The sequence below is a fragment of the Moschus berezovskii genome, chromosome 5 (assembly GCF_049115385.1).
Source record: "Moschus berezovskii isolate FMDL1 chromosome 5, NW_MosBer_1.0, whole genome shotgun sequence".
Taxonomy (NCBI): domain Eukaryota; kingdom Metazoa; phylum Chordata; class Mammalia; order Artiodactyla; family Moschidae; genus Moschus; species Moschus berezovskii.
Genome location: NC_142464.1, coordinates 102689204 through 102708197, shown reverse-complemented (window position 1 = coordinate 102708197; position 18994 = coordinate 102689204). Strand labels below are relative to the sequence as shown.

The following is an 18994-nucleotide window of genomic DNA, read 5'->3' as shown; positions in this document are numbered from 1 at the left end:
TGTTTCCATGGTTTCCCCATTTATCTGTTAGTAGAAGCAAAACAGTGACATTGCAAGTGTGGACTTTCTCCGAGGTCTACCCTTGTCTTGGCTGCCTGATGAAGTTGCTTCCATCAAATATCGACACCCCAGAAATCAAAGTGGTCACCATATCCTGGGAGATTTGGAAGATGTCAGGACTACATAAATGACCTCTTCACACACCAGGTCTTTCATGACTGGTGCACCTGGCATGTTTCCAGTGATTCTACTGTATCTTCCTTCCTGTCTCTCCATGCACTCAGAATTTCTCTGTCAAAGGCATCAAACCCAGCTGTCTGGATTGAGCTTGAACCACTGCACCCCTGAAAAGACTGCATCAACATAAACTTCTTTCTCAGCATCATTTCCATTATTTGTTTGTGAAAGCTTATACATAAGTTGTAATCATCTTCTTTTGAGTCTTCTATCCCCAGTGTCTGAGGATTAACTTTTTAGACCACAATCAAAATCAGGAGCTTAACTTAGCTAAGACTTCACAATCAAATTCTCTTCTTGGTCAAGGACCACAAAGAGTTGAAGACTCTTCTGGTCACACCCTCAGCTCTATGCATATCTAACCATCTTACGGGGGCGATGCCTCCACCTAAGGGACTGTCACTGTAAGTGTGAAAGATATAGGGAACTTGACTCATCGCAATGAGAAATCTGGCATCATCTACATCTTTTAAGTAAGTCCTTGGCTGCAGAATGGTGACTGCCTTGGCAGAATTGGAGGAGTAGAGTGGTGACACCCACTCACCTCCCACTTCACTTCTATGGGAATGGGAATCCATTGGACTAAGACCAGAGACATTTACAGCTCATAACATTCTGGGAAGAATATTTCTTACACTGATGGCCAAGGTCATTAATGTCCACATGATATGATGTTAAAATGCATTATTTTATGAGTTTTGTACGAGTATGTTTGCAGAGTGACATTGCCAACAACAAGTTGCAACAGATTTTTTAATGTTGCCTAATGCAAAGTAGAGAAGGAAATGGCAACCCACTCCAGTGTTCTTGCCTGGAGAATCCCAGGGATGGGGGAGCCTGGTGGGCTTCCGTCTATGGGGTCACACAGAGTCGGACACAACTGAAGTGACTTAGCAGCAGTAGCAGTAGCAATGCAAAGTAAACCTTTGTTGTTGTTTAGTTGCCTAGCTGTGTCCAACTCTTTTGCGACCCCATGGATTGGGATTTTCCAAGTAATACTGGAGTGGGTTGCCATTTCCTTCTCCAGAGCATCTTCCTGACCCAAGGCACCAAACTTTCATCTCCTGCCTGCTTCTACTGCATTGCAGGCAAATTCATTACCACTGAGCCCCTGGGGAAAAAGTAAACACAGACAACGGCAACTCGTTCGTGTGGAGACTACTTGGAGTTTTCATGGCCGATGAGGGCCCCTAAATTAATAAAAAGAGAACGTCTATGCTCCCCCAAATCTTCTTGTCACTTCATGGGAGTTTTCTTATTGCTCCTCCACCTCAGTTTTACACCTGCTATTCCCTCTACCTGGATGCTCTTCCCCCAAATATCCTCCCAGTTCACTCTCTTGCTCCATGTTGACTTCTGCTCACATTCCTGAGCAGAAACTAATGTGCCCCATCACTCTCATTCTCTTCCTCAGCTCTTCTCAGTTCAGTTCAGTTCAGTTCAGTCACTCAGTCATGTCTGACGCTCCACGACCCCATGAACCACAGCACGTCAGGCCTCCCTGTCCATCACCAACTCCCGGAGTTCACTCAAACTCATGTCCATCAGATCGGTGATGCCATCCAGCCATCTCATTCTCTGTCGTCCCCTTCTCCTCACGCCCCCAATCCCTCCCAGCATCAGAGTCTTTTCCAGTGAGTCAACTCTTTGCATGAGGTGGCCAAAGTATTGGAGTTTCAGCTTTAGCATCAGTCCTTCCAATGAACCCAGGATCGATCCCCTTTAGAATGGACTGGTTGGATCTCTGTGCAGTCCAAGGGACTCTCAAGAGTCTTCTCCAGCACCACAGTTCAAAAGCATCAATTCTTCGGCGCTCAGCTTTCTTCACAGTCCAACTCTCACATCCATACATGACCACTGGAAAAGTAGTTAAACCTGACTTTATATACTACACATTTATTTTTCATTTACTAGTTGTCTTCCCTAATAAAATCAGAGGCAGACTTCTCTTATGGTCCAGTGGTAAAGAATTCACCTGCTAATGCAGGAGACACAAGTTTGATCCTTGGTCTGGGAAGATCCCACATACCACGGAGCAACTAAGCCTGTGTGCCACAACTACTGAGCCCAGACACCCTACAGTTCGTGCTTCACCACAGGGGAAGCCGCCACAATGAGAAGCCCATGCACTGCAACTGGAGAGTAGCCCCCACTAGCCACAACTAGAGAAAGCCCGTGCTTAGCAATGAAGACCCAGCCCAGACAAAAATAAATAAATAACACACAGGGGACATAAAAGGCTTAAAAATGCTTGCTGGTTAATAAAACAAAAAATCATTGTAAAAATGTCAAAGGCATGTAAGCTCCATGGCTTTTTTATTTCTCGTTCCCTGCTGGATCTGCAGAGGTTAAAAGAGTATCTGGCACATAGTAGATGCTTAGTAAATACCTGCTGCATGAATAAATGAAAGTGAAAGTGTTAGTCTCTCAACAGTGTCACACTCTTTGCTACCCCAGGGACTTGTAGCCCACCAGGCTCTTCTGTCCAGGGAATTCTCCAGGCAAGAATGCTGGAGTGGGTTGTCATGCCCTTTGAGTACAAAATGCTTTCTACCAGAGTTTTCAGAGCTCCACGCCATATCTCAAAAATCTCAAAAATGCACTCTTCACCTTTTGTAAACCCTGTTCACATGGGGCTGTCACTACTCTCATTTAAGCATGACTCCAGGATCTAGGTGAGGCATTTAATCAAACACAAATAGTTGAAAATGAAGGGAGCAAAGATCTGGGAATGGAGGAAGGGGTAGACTTGAGAATTTTCTGCCATTTTGACTTATTTTCTTCATTCACGTGAGATGTCTGTTATTAATCTTATTGCTTAATACTTACACTTTCTAACTGCTTTGCATCTGCCAAGAAAGACATTCAAGAGAATCATATCTCCCCTTCACATTCCTTGCTCTCAATATAAAACTTGCTCGTTACCTCTTCACCTCTGCTTTAAAGGCTTCTTCAATGGCTACACGTTAGACTGGCAAATTACACTTTTTACTATGATAAAATATAAAAGAGGGACCCTCCTTCCTTAGTGGTTGAGCTTGGGTCAGGGAGTGGCAAAGAACAGCCCTTTAACGTTCATTCCATTCATTCCCAAGAAGCCTCTCCCTTCTCACTCAGATAATACAGTATTTCTTTGCAGGCTTTGTCCTAAAACAAAGCTCTAAATGTTTTGATTTGAAATCCATGTCTAACCTGTTTTTCATTAACTACCTGCAGAAGACCATTTGTGTAATTGTCTGGGTGTCAATATTTACCGTTTCGGGAAACGTGGTTTGATACGTAACACCAGACAGAAAGTCACAGTCATGTTTAAAGTACCTGCTCAGGCAGGATGGCTGTACTGCCTGAGATGTGAAAAGTCCATTTCCATAAAAACAGAAAGCTAAATCATCCAGCCCTGAGATGAGGTAAACAATAGGGACACCAGAAAGGAAATTCAGCACATAGACGGGTATGTAACACAGGTGTTCTCCTTCCACAAGCTTTCAATTTGCACGGTCAGGAAGAGCAAACACACAGGAAGAAAGGTCTCGTTGGAAGTCCCCACAAAAGCAAGAAATATGAAAGTGGATGGGGCTCTAATGAATCCTTTGTGAGTGTGTGGATGTGTGCTCAGTCATGTCTGACTCTTTGGGACCACATGGACTATAGCCTGCCAGGCTCCTCTGTCCATAGAATTTTCCTGGCAAGAACAGAGGAGTGGGTTACCATTTCTACCTCCAGCAGATCTTCCTGCCCCAGGGATTGAATTCGTGTCTCCTGTTTCCTCTGCATGGCAGGCAGATTCTTTACCACGGAGCCACTGGGGAAGCCCACGAATCCTTTGCACCCAGGACCAAAAATGTTCAAATGCCCAGGGCTGATGTTATCTATAGATGTGAGAGTTGGACTGTGAAGAAAGCTGATCGCCGAAGAATTGATGCTTTTGAACTGCGGTGCTGGAGAAGACTCTTAGAGTCCCTTGGACTGCAAGGAGATCCAACCAGTCCATTCTAAAGGAGATTAATCCTGGGTGTTCATTGGAAGGACTGATGCTAAAGCTGAAACTGCAATACTTTGGCCACCTCATGCAAAGAGTTGACTCACTGGAAAAGACTCTGATGCTAGGAAAGGTTGGGGGCGGGAGGAGACAGGGACGACAGAGAATGAGATGGCTGGATGGCATCACTGACTTGATGGACATGAGTTTGAGTGAACTCCGGGAGTTGGTGATGGACAGGGAGGCCTGGCGTGCTGTGATTCATGGGGTCGCGGAGAGTCGGACACGACTGAGCGACTGAACTGAACTGAAGACTGGGACTCGGACTGGACTGACTGAACTGAACTGAAGAGTTACACACTGGGAACATTGTATCTTCCTATGTTAAACTGCAACAATCTTGTTCCCAGGAAAGACAGGAAGGGTGGGGTGGAAAGGGAAGTTGTGCTCTTCTAAGGCACTATGGACACACAGGATGGGTTAGCTTCTCCTACCAGCAAGTTTCCGCTTTAGATAAACCTTCCCCAACCTTCCCACCATCAAGCATCCCTTTTTGAATTTCTTCTCCATGGACCCCATGTTTTGAGTGACTCTGCTTGCCAAGCTGGGACTATTATAAAACATTAACTCACTTCCTCCAGTCTTATCTGTGATTAAAGATATGACTTCCAATCAGAGCTTCTGATCAGCTTAAGATAACCAGTGCCATTTCCATAAAAATGGCAGGAATATGTTTACAGGAATATGATGTTTTAGATACTTTACTCATCCTTGATGTATATATATGTATATGGTTTAGTAAAGATATAGCTGATGTTTGTCCTGGATTCCAGTCACAGAGCTTCAAAAACCATTGAGGGACTTCCCTGGTAGTCGAGGTTGGGAATCTACCCTGCCAATGCAGGGAACCTAGGTTTGATTCCAGATCCGGGAAGATTCCACATGCCAAGAGGCAACCAAACTCATGTGCTGCTGCTGCTGCTAAGTCATTTCAGTTGTGTCCGACTCTGTGCGACCCCATAGACGGCAGCCCACGAGGCTCCCCTGTCCCATCCCTGGGATTCTCCAGGCAAGAACACTGGAGTGGGTTGCCATTTCCTTCTCCAATGTGTGAAAGTGAAAAGTGAAAGTGAAGTCGCTCAGTCGTGTCCGACTCTTAGCGACCCCATGGACTGCAGCCCACCAGGCTCCTCCGCCCATGGGATTTTCCAGGCAAGAGTACTGGAGTGGGGTGCCATTGCCTTCTCCGAAACGCATGTGCTACAACTACGGAGACCTGTGTGCCCTAGAGCCTGTGCTCGGCAACAAGAGAAGCCGCCACAGGGAGAAGCCTGCAGTGCACTGTGACAGAGAGTGGCCCATGCTCGCCAGAGCGAGAGAAAGTCGCATGCAGCAGCGAAGGCCCAGCACAGCCAGAAATAAATTAATTAATAAATAATTAAGAATCCACTGGGATTTCCTGAGTGATGGCAGTGTCTTTGTTGTGCTACTGAGGTGACTCAAGGCAGGCCCCAGGATACTGAAACATCAGCCTGGTCATGTGATTAGAAGATCAGCACTTTGAGAGGGGAAGGGGACTGGAGACCAAGTTCAGTTGTGGCCCCTGATTTAATCAATCGTGGCTATGCAGTGAAACGCCAGTAAAAGCTCTGGATGTCACGGCTCAGAGGCACTTCCCGGCTGGTGAACCCACCGACGTGTAGGGAAGGTGAGGCGCCCACACTCCATGGGGAGAGGTGAGGAAGCTCTGCATCCAGTGCCCTCCCAGACTTTGCTCTGTGTGTAGGTTTTACAATAAAACAGGAGTCCGAAATACACTTTCAGTGACTTCTGTGAGGTGTTCTAGAGAATTACTGAACAGGTTCATGGACACCTCTAATGTGTAGGCCCCGGGTTAGAACAGCAAGTGGCTCGGAGACTTGAAGCTCCTGTCTGAAGTCAGATCAGAGCTCTTAAACCTGTGGCATGTGTGCTTAGCCATGTCTCACTCTTTGCGACCCCATGGACCCTCTGTCCAAGGGATTCTCCAGGCAAGAATACTGGAGTGAGTTGCTGTGCCCTCCTCCGGTGTGGGCGGTGGGGGGGGGGGGTCTTCCCAACCCAGGGATCGAACCTGCATCTCTTCTGTCTCCAGCATTGGCAGGTGGGTTCTTTACCACTAGCGCCACCTGGCTCATCCAAAGGGTAGTAACAAGTACCTAGTCCAATGGACTCTACTGTAGACTGTCCAGCCATGGACCCCAGGTCTCCTTTTCATGACTAAGTGGTTAAAAGGCAAACTCTTGAATATGACCTTGAGCAGATTACTTCGTCTCTTGCTATGTCCGTTTCCTTGTCTGCAAAAGGAGTACAATAACGGTACCTGTATCCTCTAAGCTTTGAGAGCATTAGATCAGTTCATGTGAAGGCTGAACCTGGCATGTAGTGAGTACTCAGTAGATGTTGTAATCATTATCATTTCGGTATAGTAATTTCTTATAAAAACATATTCCTTGATAACTGATATCCTTGCAGCTGTTCTAGTAAAGAAGATTCTGCCTGTTTCCTGGACCTGATTTATTACAAATCGATAGTATCCTCCTGCCTGTCTGAATGATTCTCAGCCATCTGAAACCAATGGATTTTCCCCAAATAGATGCTCTCTGACCACACCTATTTTAGTATTTTCCTCTGTCCACAGAGAATCCCATGGATAGAAGAGCCTTGCAGGCTACAGTCCATAGGGTCTCACAGAGTCAGATATGACTGACGTGACTTAGCACACATGCACACACCCTCTGGATGAACTTCTTCATATTTAGCAGAAGTTATGTATTTTTAAAATTTCTTCTAAACCTTGGTGTCAGAGCTGCCCTATGATCCTCTTCCTCATTTTGCAAACTAGAGTTTGGAATGGGGAAGGCAGAGTGTATAGCAAGTTCAGATGTAACAAGAGCTCAGGATGATTTTAGTGATCATGAGCTAATGTAGAAAAATTTTAGTAGCATAATAAAAATACCAATTTGAGAGTTCAAACAAAGTGACCTGCATTCATCAATGTTCTGTAAAAGAAAGTTAGAAATTGACCAAGGAGCAAAGAGCTCAGCATATTCTCAGGAGAAACTTGGCCCTATAGAGGTGTACATAGGAAAAATACTGCTATGGCATCTTAATAAAAATGCTCCAAGACATTCTAATTCGTGGATTGTCTGAGTGCTTGCTACAGATGTAAAGGCAACATATGACAAGAGATCTTGAGTTCAAAGAGTACAAACCGATACGATACCAGGTCCTCTCATCTGGGGTGAAGTAGAAGCCAAGCCTGAACAGAGGTACGTAAGTTTCCCTTGTTAACTGAATGTAGAGCATCCTTATGAAACCTTCCATAAGCCAAAATGGTGTAAGGCCAAGGGTCTCCCCAGATTTTTGAAAGTTCACTTTAAACCACTTCCGTTTTAAGAAAGACCGACATTAAATATGCAGCCATGAAATTAAAAGGTGTTTCTCCTTGGAAAGAAAGCTATGAGAAACCTACACAGCATATTAAAAAGCGAGACATCATTTTGCTGACAAAGGTCTGTATAAAGCTGTGGTTTATCCAGTAGTTATGTACAGATGTGAGAGCTGGACCATAAAGAAGGCTGAGTACCAAAGAACCAGTACTTTCAAATTGTGGTGCTGGAGAAGACTCTTGAGAGTCTTTTGGACTGCAAGGAGATCAAACCAGTCAATTCTAAAGGAAATCAACCCTGAATATTCATTGGAAGGGCTGATGCTAAACCTGAAGCTCCAATATTTTGCACCCAATGTGAAGAGCTGACTCACTGGGAAAGATCTTGATGTTGGGAATGACTGAAGGCAAAAGAAGGATGAGATGGTTAGATAGCATCACTGACTCAATGGGCATGAATCTGAGCAAACTCTGGGTGATACTGGAGAACAGAGGAGCCTGGATACTGCAGTCCATGGGTTCACAAAGAGTTGTACATGAGTTAGTGACTGGACAACAAACAACACATTAACACAGCGACAGCATAAAAGCAAAAATTCTCTTCGGATTTCTTTCAGAAGCAAAAACAGGTACGATCATACCACATCTTTATTGCAACTCACTGTGCTTCACAGATAGTGCGTTTTTACAAATTAAAGGTTTGTGACAACCCTGCGTTAAGCAAGTACACTGGCACCACTTTTTCCAGCTTCATTTGTTCACTGAATGTCTCTGCATCACATTTTGGTAATTTTAGCACTATTTTAAACTTTTTCATTATTACTATATTCGTTATGGTGATCTGTGCTCAGCGATCATTGGTGTTATTATTGCAAAAGAAATTATGACTCTCTGAAGTCTTCAGTGATGATTAGCATTTTTTTTTTTTTTAGCAATAAAGCATTTTTAAATTAAGGTAGACACATTCTTCCCATGGACGGAGGATCCTGGTAGGCTGCAGTCCATGGGGTCGCTACGAGTGAGACATGACTGAGCAACTTCACTTTCACTTTTCATTTTCACACATTGGAGAAGGAAATGGCAACCCACTCCAGTGTTCTTGCCTGGAGAATCCCAGGGACGGGGGAGCCTGGTGGGTTGCTGTCTATGGGGTCACACAGAGTCGGACACGACTGAAGTGACCTAGCAGCAGCAGCAGCAGCAGCAGCAGCATTCTTTCTTTACACAATGCTATTGTACACAATAGACTACAATATAGCATAAGTTTTTTTTTTTCTGGCTGTATTCTCCATGTTGTACAGTATATTCTTATAGCTTATTTTATACCTAAGAGCTTGTGAAGTGAAGTGAAAGTCGCTCAGTTGCGTCCGATTCTTTGTGACCCCATGGACTATACAGTCCATGGAACTCTCCAGGCCAGAATACTGGAGTGAGTGGCCTTTCCCTTCTTCAGGCCTAACAACTTATTTTATACCTAACAGCTTGTATCTCTTACTCCCCTGTTATTTGTTATAACAAATAACAATATTCGTATTCTGTTTGATGACAACCATTCTGACAGGGCTTCCCTGGTGGCTCTATCCATTTACACCACATCTTCCTTATCCATTCATCTGTTGATGGCTGACTGTTTCTGTATCTTGGCAATTATAAATAATGCTTCTATGAACACTGGGATACGTGTATATTTTCAAATTAGTGTTTTTGTTTTCTTCAGATATATACTCAGGAGTAGAACTGCTGGGTCATATAGTAGTTTTATCTTTAGTTTTTTGAGACACCTACCTACTGTTTTCCACATTGGCTGCATCAACTTACATTCCTACCAACAGCATACAAGGGTTTCCTTTTGTCCACATCCTCGCCAATATTTGTTACTTGTATTCTGTTTGATGACAACCATTCTGGCAGGTATGAGATGATATCTCATTGTGGTTTTAATTTGCATTTCTCTCACGACTAATGATGTTGAGCATCTTTTCATGTGCCTCCTGGCTATCTGCATGTCTTCTTTAAAAAGATGTCTATTTGGCTCATGGACAGAGGAGCCTGGCGAGCTATAGTCCATGGCTTCGCGAAGAGTCTGTAGTGACAGAACATACGCATGCATGCATGCATAATTTTTAATTGGGCTGTTCGCTTTATTGATGTCGAGTTATACTGTTGATGTATTTTGAAAACTGACTCCTTATTGGTCATCTCATTAGCAAATATTTTCTCCCATTTCAGTACATTGCCTTTTCATGTCATCGATGGTTTCCTTTGCTGTGCAAAAGCCTAAATCTAATTAGGTTCCATTTGTTTATTTCTGTTTTTATTTCCTTTGCGTTAGGAGACAGATCCAAAAAATATTGCTACAGATTTATATCACAGAGTATTCTATCAATGTTTTCTACTAAGAGTTTCATGGTTTCCAAAATCTAAAATGCACTGGGAAACCAGAAAATTCATGTGACTTGCTTTCTTATGATATTCACTTTATTGCCTTATTGCGGTTCCAGGTTGGTCTGGAACCAACCTGCAATATGGCCAAAGTGTGCCTGTACTAGCGTAGGTCTTTCATAAAAGCAAAGTGATGTAAACTTTTGAAAAGTGGGGTTACCATATTCAAGAATTCTAAACAAAGGAAATAGTAAAGCAACATCTGAAACAATGGAGGGTTGCAACACTCCTAGATAGAATATAGAGTCTTAAGAAACCAGCTAATCTTTCATCGCCAATGATATTGCACTCAAATTGCAACCGAAATCTGCCCTCTTGATTTTATCACTCCAATAAATGGACCACACTCTGGTAACCACAAATAATAAACAGTTTTGTAGAAAAGCACAGGCTCATTGCTCATGTGTGTTTGGGTGTGTATGTGCTTTTGTGTATAAGAGGGAAAAGAGAACAGAAGGAACTTAGTGATAAGAGTGTTTACAGAAATCTGAGAGCTTTTTCAAAATTGTGGTTTAAAAAAAGCATAACATAAAATTTCCCACATTAAACATTTTTAAGTATACAGTTCAGTAGTGGTGAGAATATCCACATTGCTGTGAAACAGATCTCCAGAATTTAACTTCTTCATTGTATGGACATAAAATTCCATCTCCGTCAGGCAACACATCTTTTCTCCCTCTTCCCAGACCTTGGCAACCACAATTCTATTTTCTGCTTTCATGAATTAATTTGTCTACTTCAGATATCTCATTATAAATGGAATCAATCATACAGTATTTTGTCTTCTTATTACTGGCTTACTTCTCTTAGTGTAATGTCCCAAGGGTTCATCTATGTTGTAGCAAATATAAAAATTTCCCTCCTTTTAGAAGCTGAATAATATTCCACTATATACATATTCCACATTTTGTTTATCCATTCATCCATCGTTGAACACTGGGATCGCTTACACCTTTTAGTTATTGGGAAAAAAGTTTCTATGAACTTTAAGTCTGTAAATATCTCTTGAAGATCCTGCTTTCAATTCTATGGATATTTACCCAGAAATGGGATTGTTGGATCATATGGTAGTTCTATTTTTTAAATTTATTATTATTTATTTATTGGCCTCACCTTGTGAGATGCAGGATCCTAGTCCCCTGACTGGGGATCAAACCCAGACCCGCCTTGGCTGACAGTGAAAGTATTAGTTGCTCAATTGTGACCGACTCTCTGTGACCCCATGGACCATAGCCCACCAGGCTCCTCTTTCCACGGAATTCTCCAGGCAAGAACACTGGAGTGGGTTGCCATTCCCTTCTCCAAGTGATCTTCCCAACCCAGGAATCGAACCTGGGTCTCCTGCATTGCAGTCAGATTCTTTATTGTCTGAATAACCAGGGAAGTGGGGAACCCCAACCACTGGACACCAGGGAAGTCCTGGTAGTTCTATTTTTAATTTTTTGAGGAGCCATCATACTGTTTTCCACAGCAGCCCTGAGTTGTTTTTAATATTTGCTCTCATATGTCTCACTCATAAATGCTAGTTTTTTGAGAGAGGAGGAAAACAGGTAAGAAAAAGCAAAGCAGTGGGAGCCCCTCTCAGGCTAGAGCCTCTTTCTTCACTTGAACCCCTCAATTCCCCCACCCACAGCACAGCTTCCCTTTTCTGTTTCTTTCCCTTCTTTCCTGTCACTGAACGCCCAACCTTCCCATTCTGTGGTAGGCAGAACCATGGCTCCCAAATAAAATGTCCACACAGTAATCCTTGGACCCTGCAAATGTAATGTCACATGACTAAAGAAAGTTTGCAAATGTAATTAAGGTTCCAGACCTTGAAACAGAGAAATTAGGGACTTTCCCAGTGGTCCAGTAGTTAGGACTCTGAGCTTTCACTGCTGGGGACAGGGGTTCCATCTCTGGTCGGGGAACTAAGATCTCACATGCCACTCACACAGCCAAAAAGTACAAATTAAACCAAAAAAATCAAAATGGAGAAATTATCTTGGATTATCCGGGTGTGGCTCCAGAAGGGCAAGCTAGAGAGAATGCAAAGCACAAAACGGATTCCATGCACTGTAGCTGCTCTAAGATGTACAGGCCATGCATAAGGACTAGCAGTGGCCTCCAGGAGATAAGGATAGCTCCTGCTGACAGCCAGCAAGGAATTCAGTCTCATAACTGCAAGGAACTGAATTTTGCCAACAACCCAGGTGGGGCAGTGGTAAAGAATTTGCCTGTCAATGCAGGAGATGCAAGAGACTCAGGTTTGATTCCTGGGTTGGGATGATGTCCTACAGGAGGAAATGGCCACTCACTCCAGTGGGTTTCCACTTTCCTTGCCTGGAAAATTCTATGGACAGAGGAGCCTGGTGGGCTATAGTCCATGGGGTCACAAAGAGTCGGTCATGCCTGAGCAAGCACGTATATAAATAAGCTCAGAGGTGGATTCTTCCCAAAGTCTCCAGAAAGGAAGGCAGCCCTGCCGAGTCTTTGATCTTAGTGCCATGAGATCCAGACCTTCAGAAAATGTGCCATGATGTTGAAGGTGTGTCAGCGGGAGAGCCAGACCAACTAAATCATTAATGTCAATAAACCAACGGACAAGGGCTAGAGGGAGGCTAATTCTTTACAGAGATGAAAGTTTTTTTTGCATCAGACTCTACTAGAAAGAACCCACCTGGCAATGCAGCGAGACATAAGAGATGTGGGTTTGATCCCTAGGTTGGGAAGATCTCCTGGAGGAGGGCATGGCAACCTACTCCAGTATTCTTGCCTGGAGAATCCCATGAACAGAGGAGTCCAGTGGTGACTTCAAAGCTGGGCATGAAATATTTATCAGTGTACCACTGATGACTGTAGCCTTCCTGGCGGGCTACAGTCCTTGGACTCACTGAGTTGGACCCAAATGAGTGACTAACCACACACACACACACACACCCCACTGATGATAATAATGGGCAAATTTAAAATTAAGATATGATTTGAATTCAAGTGATTATTTCTGATTTATATTAGAAAACTATAATCAAATGACACTGAATTTAGGGCTGTATGAGTTTTGGCAGAAACCTGGATAATCCCATGGACTGAGGAGCCTGGCAGGCGACTGTCCGAACGGTTGCACAGAGTCGGACACGACTGAAGTAATTAGCAGGACTAGATAGCCTTAATGAAGTGCTGTGTTAGTAGCTCAGTCATGTCTGATTCTGAGACCCCATGGCCCACCAGGCTCCTCTGTCCATAGGATTCTCCAGGCAAAGATACTGTGTTGCCCTTTCCTGCTCCAGGGGATCATCCCAATCCAGGGATCAAACCAGGGTCTCCTGCATTGCAGGCAGATTCTTTATTGTCTGAGCCAAGGAGGCTCTAGAGAGCCATAACAGCAACAGGAATTTCAGATCTGGAAAGCAGATCAGCCTGCTGACTAGTGATGGGGAATCGTGTGGCACCAAGCAAAGCCTCATGATGATACATCTCCTACCAACACTGAGCATACCAAGGCCTGCTCAAATCTCCCTTGTAGTTACCCTTGAAGGCTCTCTGCCTCTCACTTACAAAATATGATGCATTTTCATCATTAAAAAAGATCAGAGCACAGAAGGTGAGGCATTGAAAATAGTCTTTATGTATTTTTTTCTTTTCTTTTTTTCTCTAAAACATAATCACTCTGTCCATACTATTCTGTAACTTGATTTTTTATTTATTAATATGTATTTGGACACTTTCTTATATCAATATAGAGACAGCTGACCCACTTTTTCTCATTTTTAAGTGATGACATAAAAATGGCTACAAGTTACAACTGAGTAATACCATACTCCACAGATGGCCACTTATGCTGTCTGTGTATTTTCATTAGTATAAATGAATGTCCATCAGCCTATATTTTTTCAACCTTATGCAAGTATTATCTGTATGATAAATACCTAGAAGTGGAATCACTGTGTTACAAGGGGTGTGCATTTAGACACTGATAGATATTACCAAAACACCATCCCCAAAGAGCGCCACGTTTATTCTTTCATTCTAAGGGAGATCAATCCTGGGTGTTCATTGGAGGGACTGATGCTAAAGCTGAAACTCCAATACTTTGGCCACCTCATGCAACGAGTTGACTCACTGGAAAAGACTCTGATGCTGGGAAGGATTGGGGGCGGGAGGAGAAGGGGACGACCGAGAATGAGATGGCTGGATGGCATCACCGACTCGATGGACATGAGTCTGAGTGAACTCCGGGAGTTGGTGATGGACAGGGAGGCCTGGCGTGCTGTGATTCATGGGGTCGCGGAGAGTCGGACACAACTGAGTGACTGAACTGAACTGAACCAGAATATGAGGGTGCCTCTCAGCCCGCATCCTCTGCAACGCTGGTCTTTGTACATTTTTTTCACCTTTGCCAATACTTAGATAGAAATGATTTCTCATTGTGTTATTTACATTTCCTTATTTCTCAGTGATGCACAGCATCTTTTTATATATTTATTTTGCATGTTATTTGTAATTCTTTTCATATCCTATTCATGTCCCTTAAAAGCTTTTTCATCAAGTTTACTTTTTGTATTGATTTATTCAAGCTATTTTTATGTTAATGAAATGAATCTTTTGTCGAATGTGTTGCAAATGCTTTTCCCCTGTGGGTTCTCCACTAACAGTATCGCTTGCTGTCATAAATTATAAATTTGTATGTAGTTAAATAGATCGATATTTTTCTTTTACGATTTTGGTTTGTATTATGGTTATAACTGCTTTTCCCACTCCAAGATAATTTTTAAAATTTACCCATATTTTGTCTCTTTCTTTTTATCCATCTGGATAAAATATCTAAAATTTAGTTTCATGAAAGAGGAGAGATGGAATACAGATTTACCTTTTTCTTCAAATAGCTAGACGTTTTCATAACATCATTTATTACATAAGCATTCTCCTCTCTGATATTAAATGTTTTTTCTTATAATAAATTCTCAAATCACATAATTTATTCTGTTATTGACCTCCCTATTTTGTTGTCAGTACAAATTATTTTAACTAAGTACCTTTACAACACATTTTAATATTTTCTTATTTTTAGACATCCTCTAGCTTTGAGGGCATGTTAATTTTTCACAGGAACTTTTTATCAAATTTCAACTTTTTCTTAACATTTTGATCTTCTGTATTTTGATTTGATTCAGATAAGTTACTGTTACAAAGGTTTGATTTTTACTTACCCAGATAGATGCCATGATAGCCCACCTTTCTGTTGAGCTGAGATCACACTAACCTATTAAAAGAAAAATAAAGCACTGAATGGTATAAACCTGGGATTCAGAGCACAATAATCTCAACCTAACCCTTAAACTCAAACCCAGAAAACAGAAGCCAATATTCAAAGAGAAACCATCTCAGGAAGAAGACTTGTCTCTAATATCTGTACCCCACTTGCTAAACAAATATTTGCTGATAACTAGCTACAAGGGCAGAGAAGGCAATGGCACCCCACTCCAGTACTCTTGCCTGGAAAATCCCATGGACAGAGAAGCCTGGTGGGCTGTAGTCCATGGGGTCGCTAAGAGTCAGACACGACTGAGTGACTTCACTTTCACTTTTCACTTTCTTGCATTGGAGAAGGAAATGGCAACCCACTCCAGTGTTCTTGCTTGGAGAATCCCAGGGACGGGGGAGCCTGGTGGGCTGCCGTCTATGGGGTCACACAGAGTCGGACACGACTGACGCGACTTAGCAGCAGCAGCAGCAGCAGCAGCAGCTACAAGGGACTGTGATCCCAGGGACGGTGGAGCCTGGTGGTCTGCTGTCTATGGGGTCTTACAGAGTCGGACACGACTGACGTGACTTAGCAGCAGCAGCTACAAGGGACTGTGATAGACCTGTGTGTGTCTGTTTGTGTGCAGACATGTCCAACTCTTTTGCGACCCTATGGACTGTAGCCCACCAGGCTCCTCTGTCCGTGGAATTCCCCAGGCAATAATACTGGAGCAGGTCGCCATTTCCTTCCTACTCCAGGGGGTCTTCCTGACCCAGAAACTGAATCTGCATCTCTTACATTTTGTGCTTTGGCAGGCAGATTCTTTACTACTAGCGTCACCTGTAAAGCCCTGTGCTAGACCTTCAAAACAAGAGAGAAGAAAAAAATCTATGTACTCAAAAAGTTTGCAAATATGTTTATTGGAAAGCCAATTTTTGACTCACTTAAAATCCAGGAGAATTGCTGACCTTCTTATTAACTACCGTCATAGAGAAAGAAAAAGAAAGAAAGATAAGTCGTGTTCGACTCTTTGTGACCCCGTGGACTATAGCCACAGGCTCCTCTGTCCATGGGATTTTCCAGACAAGAATACTGAAGTGGGTTGCCATTTCCTTCTCCAGGGGATTTTGCCAACCCAGGGTTCAAACCTGGGTGTCCTGCACTGCAGGCAGACTCTTTACCATCTGAGCCACCAGGGAAGCCTACCACCATCACAGGGACAAAAAAAACACTTGTCCCCTCTTCTCCAATTTTTAACTAGCTTCAGTTTGAATCCTTGTGTTTCTGAAATCTCCATTTACATTTTACAAGGCTCCAAGTCTATAGCCTTTTATGAACGAACATGTTTGCTTTTTGAGGAAGGTCCATATCTTGGTAGAGCCTGTAGGTATAAAGGGGTATTTCTTTGACAGAGTCCTGACTGGGAATCCAGTCACACTGTCATATGTAGACATTGTTCAAACATCCTGGCAAATATCCAGGGTTGACTTAGAAATAAAAGTTGCTCCCACTCTTCCCAGGAACAAAATATTCTAAATATTCAGTGATAGCCCACAGTAAAGTTCAACAGGAAATGACACTCTTAGTCCCTAGAAACATTTAGCCTCAATATTCTCAGAATCCCTGATGGAAGGGCAGTCGACTCTCTAGTTATGACAGCTAATGCTATATCCCTCTAGACATAAGTGGATTCAAAATATCAATAATTTTGGTTTTGCCCCTTAAAGCTAGACACAATCTCTGTGAGCCTCAATTTCCTCATTTGTAAAAAGGGGGACAGGATGGCCACTGCTGGCATTAAATGAAATTACATGTGTTAATAAGGTGAGCAAATGTTTTGAGTTTCTACTATGTTGCAGGTAATACAAAACCACTATATGGTCGATTCTGAAAGGCGAGAGATTTTTGTCACGTCTGTTCACTGGGGCACAGAAAATACTAAAAAATGCTATGGAATGAATAAGTGATTCAATACAAGCCTCACAATAATCCAGGGGAGCCAGGTATCACTTATAACATCTCCAAGTTGCAAACGAGGAAGCTGAGGCACAGAAAAGTCGGTCCCTCCACGTTCACGGTCCCAGAGTCCCTTCATGTCCATGGTCCCAGGCCCTCTCCCTAACCTCGTCCAGCATTTAACAAAATCTGAGGGTGCTTAAGTCCCTCATTCACAAGGGCATGGTACAGTCAGCTCCTGGAACCCAGGGGTTCCTCATGGGCAGGTTCCGCCAACCAGAGTTTGGCTGCGAAACCCACGGAGGCTACATTCCAGCCACACAGGGAGTGAGTGGTCCCCTACTGAACCTAGGCAGTTACACTCCAAAGATATGCGTTTAACCCCAAGTTTCTTACTTACCTAAGTGCCCAGCCAATACGTGCTTACGTGCTCAGTGGCTTCAGTCGTGTACGAATCTTTGTGACCCTATGGACTGCAGTCTGTGGGATTCTTCAGGCAAGAATACTGGAGTGGGTTGCCATGCCCTCCTCCAGGGAATCTTCCCAATGCAGGGGTCGAACCCACATCTCCTGCACTGTAAGTGAATTCTTTACCTACTGAGCCAACTGAGAAGCCCCAATATGTGCTGATCCAGTATAATTGGTAAATTATGAACATTTATCACAGGTTTAGGAAGTGAAGAAGAACTAAAGAGGCTCTTGATGAAAGTGAAAGAGGAGAGTGAAAAAGTTGGCTTAAAGGTCAACATTCAGAAAACTAAGATCATGGCATCCGGTCCCATCACTTCATGGCAAATAGAAGGGAAAGAGTGTCAGACTTTAGTTTTTTGGGATCCAAAATCACTGCAGATGCTGATTGCAGCCATGAAATTAAAAGATGCTTACTCCTTGGAAGGAAAGTTATGACCAAACTAGACAGCATATTAAAAAGCAGAGACATTACTTTGTCAACAAAGGTCCGTCAAGGCTATGGTTTTTCCAGTAGTTATGTGTGGATGTGAGAGTTGGACTATAAAGAAAGCTGAGCACTGAAGAATTGATGCTTTTGAACTATGGTGTTGGAGAAGACTCTTGAGAGTACCTTGGACTGCAAAGAGATCAAGCCAGTCCATCCTAAAGGAGATCAGTCCTGGGTATTCACTGGAAGGACTGATGTTGAAGCTGAAACTCCAATACTTTGGCCACCTGATGCAAAGAGCTAACTCATTTGAAAAGACCCTGATGCTGGGAAAGACTGAGTGCAGGAGGAGAAGGGAACGACAGAGGATGAGATGGTTGGATGGCATCACCGACTCAACGGACAAGGGTTTCAGTGAACTCTGGGAGCTGGTGCTTGACAGGGAGGCCTGGCGTGCTGTGGTTCATGGTGTAGCAAAGAGTCGGACATGACTGAGCAACTGAACTGAACTGAACTAAGAAGGGAAGAATTACTCCACAGTGGAGTCTAAGTGACCCAACGATAGAACCTTAAAACACCATTTTCTGAAAGAGATTAGAGTGTTTACATCAATTCCTTTACTTCCTCTTTAGTGCCTATATTTCAACAAACGTCTCTATAGAACCACAGGCTTCTGGGAACGAGGCTCTGGTTTTCTTTGAAAGTCGCTCAGTCTTGTCTGACTCTTTGTAACCCCAAGGAGTAGACAGTCCATGGAATTCTCCAGGCCAGAATACTGGAGTGGGTAGCTTTTCCCTCTCCAGGGGATCTTCTCAACCCAAGAATCGA

The 18994-nt window shown here is 43.2% G+C and overlaps 1 protein-coding gene across 2 annotated transcripts in view; it reads right to left on the bottom strand.

Annotated features, from left to right (window-relative positions):
* ANXA3 (annexin A3) overlaps positions 1 to 18994 on the bottom strand; it is a 77143-nt gene that overhangs the window by 56599 nt on the left and 1550 nt on the right. For both annotated transcript variants that reach the window (XM_055434126.2, XM_055434125.2), the window contains exon 2: positions 15278 to 15330. In XM_055434126.2, the coding sequence (XP_055290101.2) occupies positions 15278 to 15292 (15 nt within the window). In that variant the 5' untranslated portion in view covers positions 15293 to 15330. The remainder of the gene's footprint in view (positions 1 to 15277; positions 15331 to 18994) is intronic.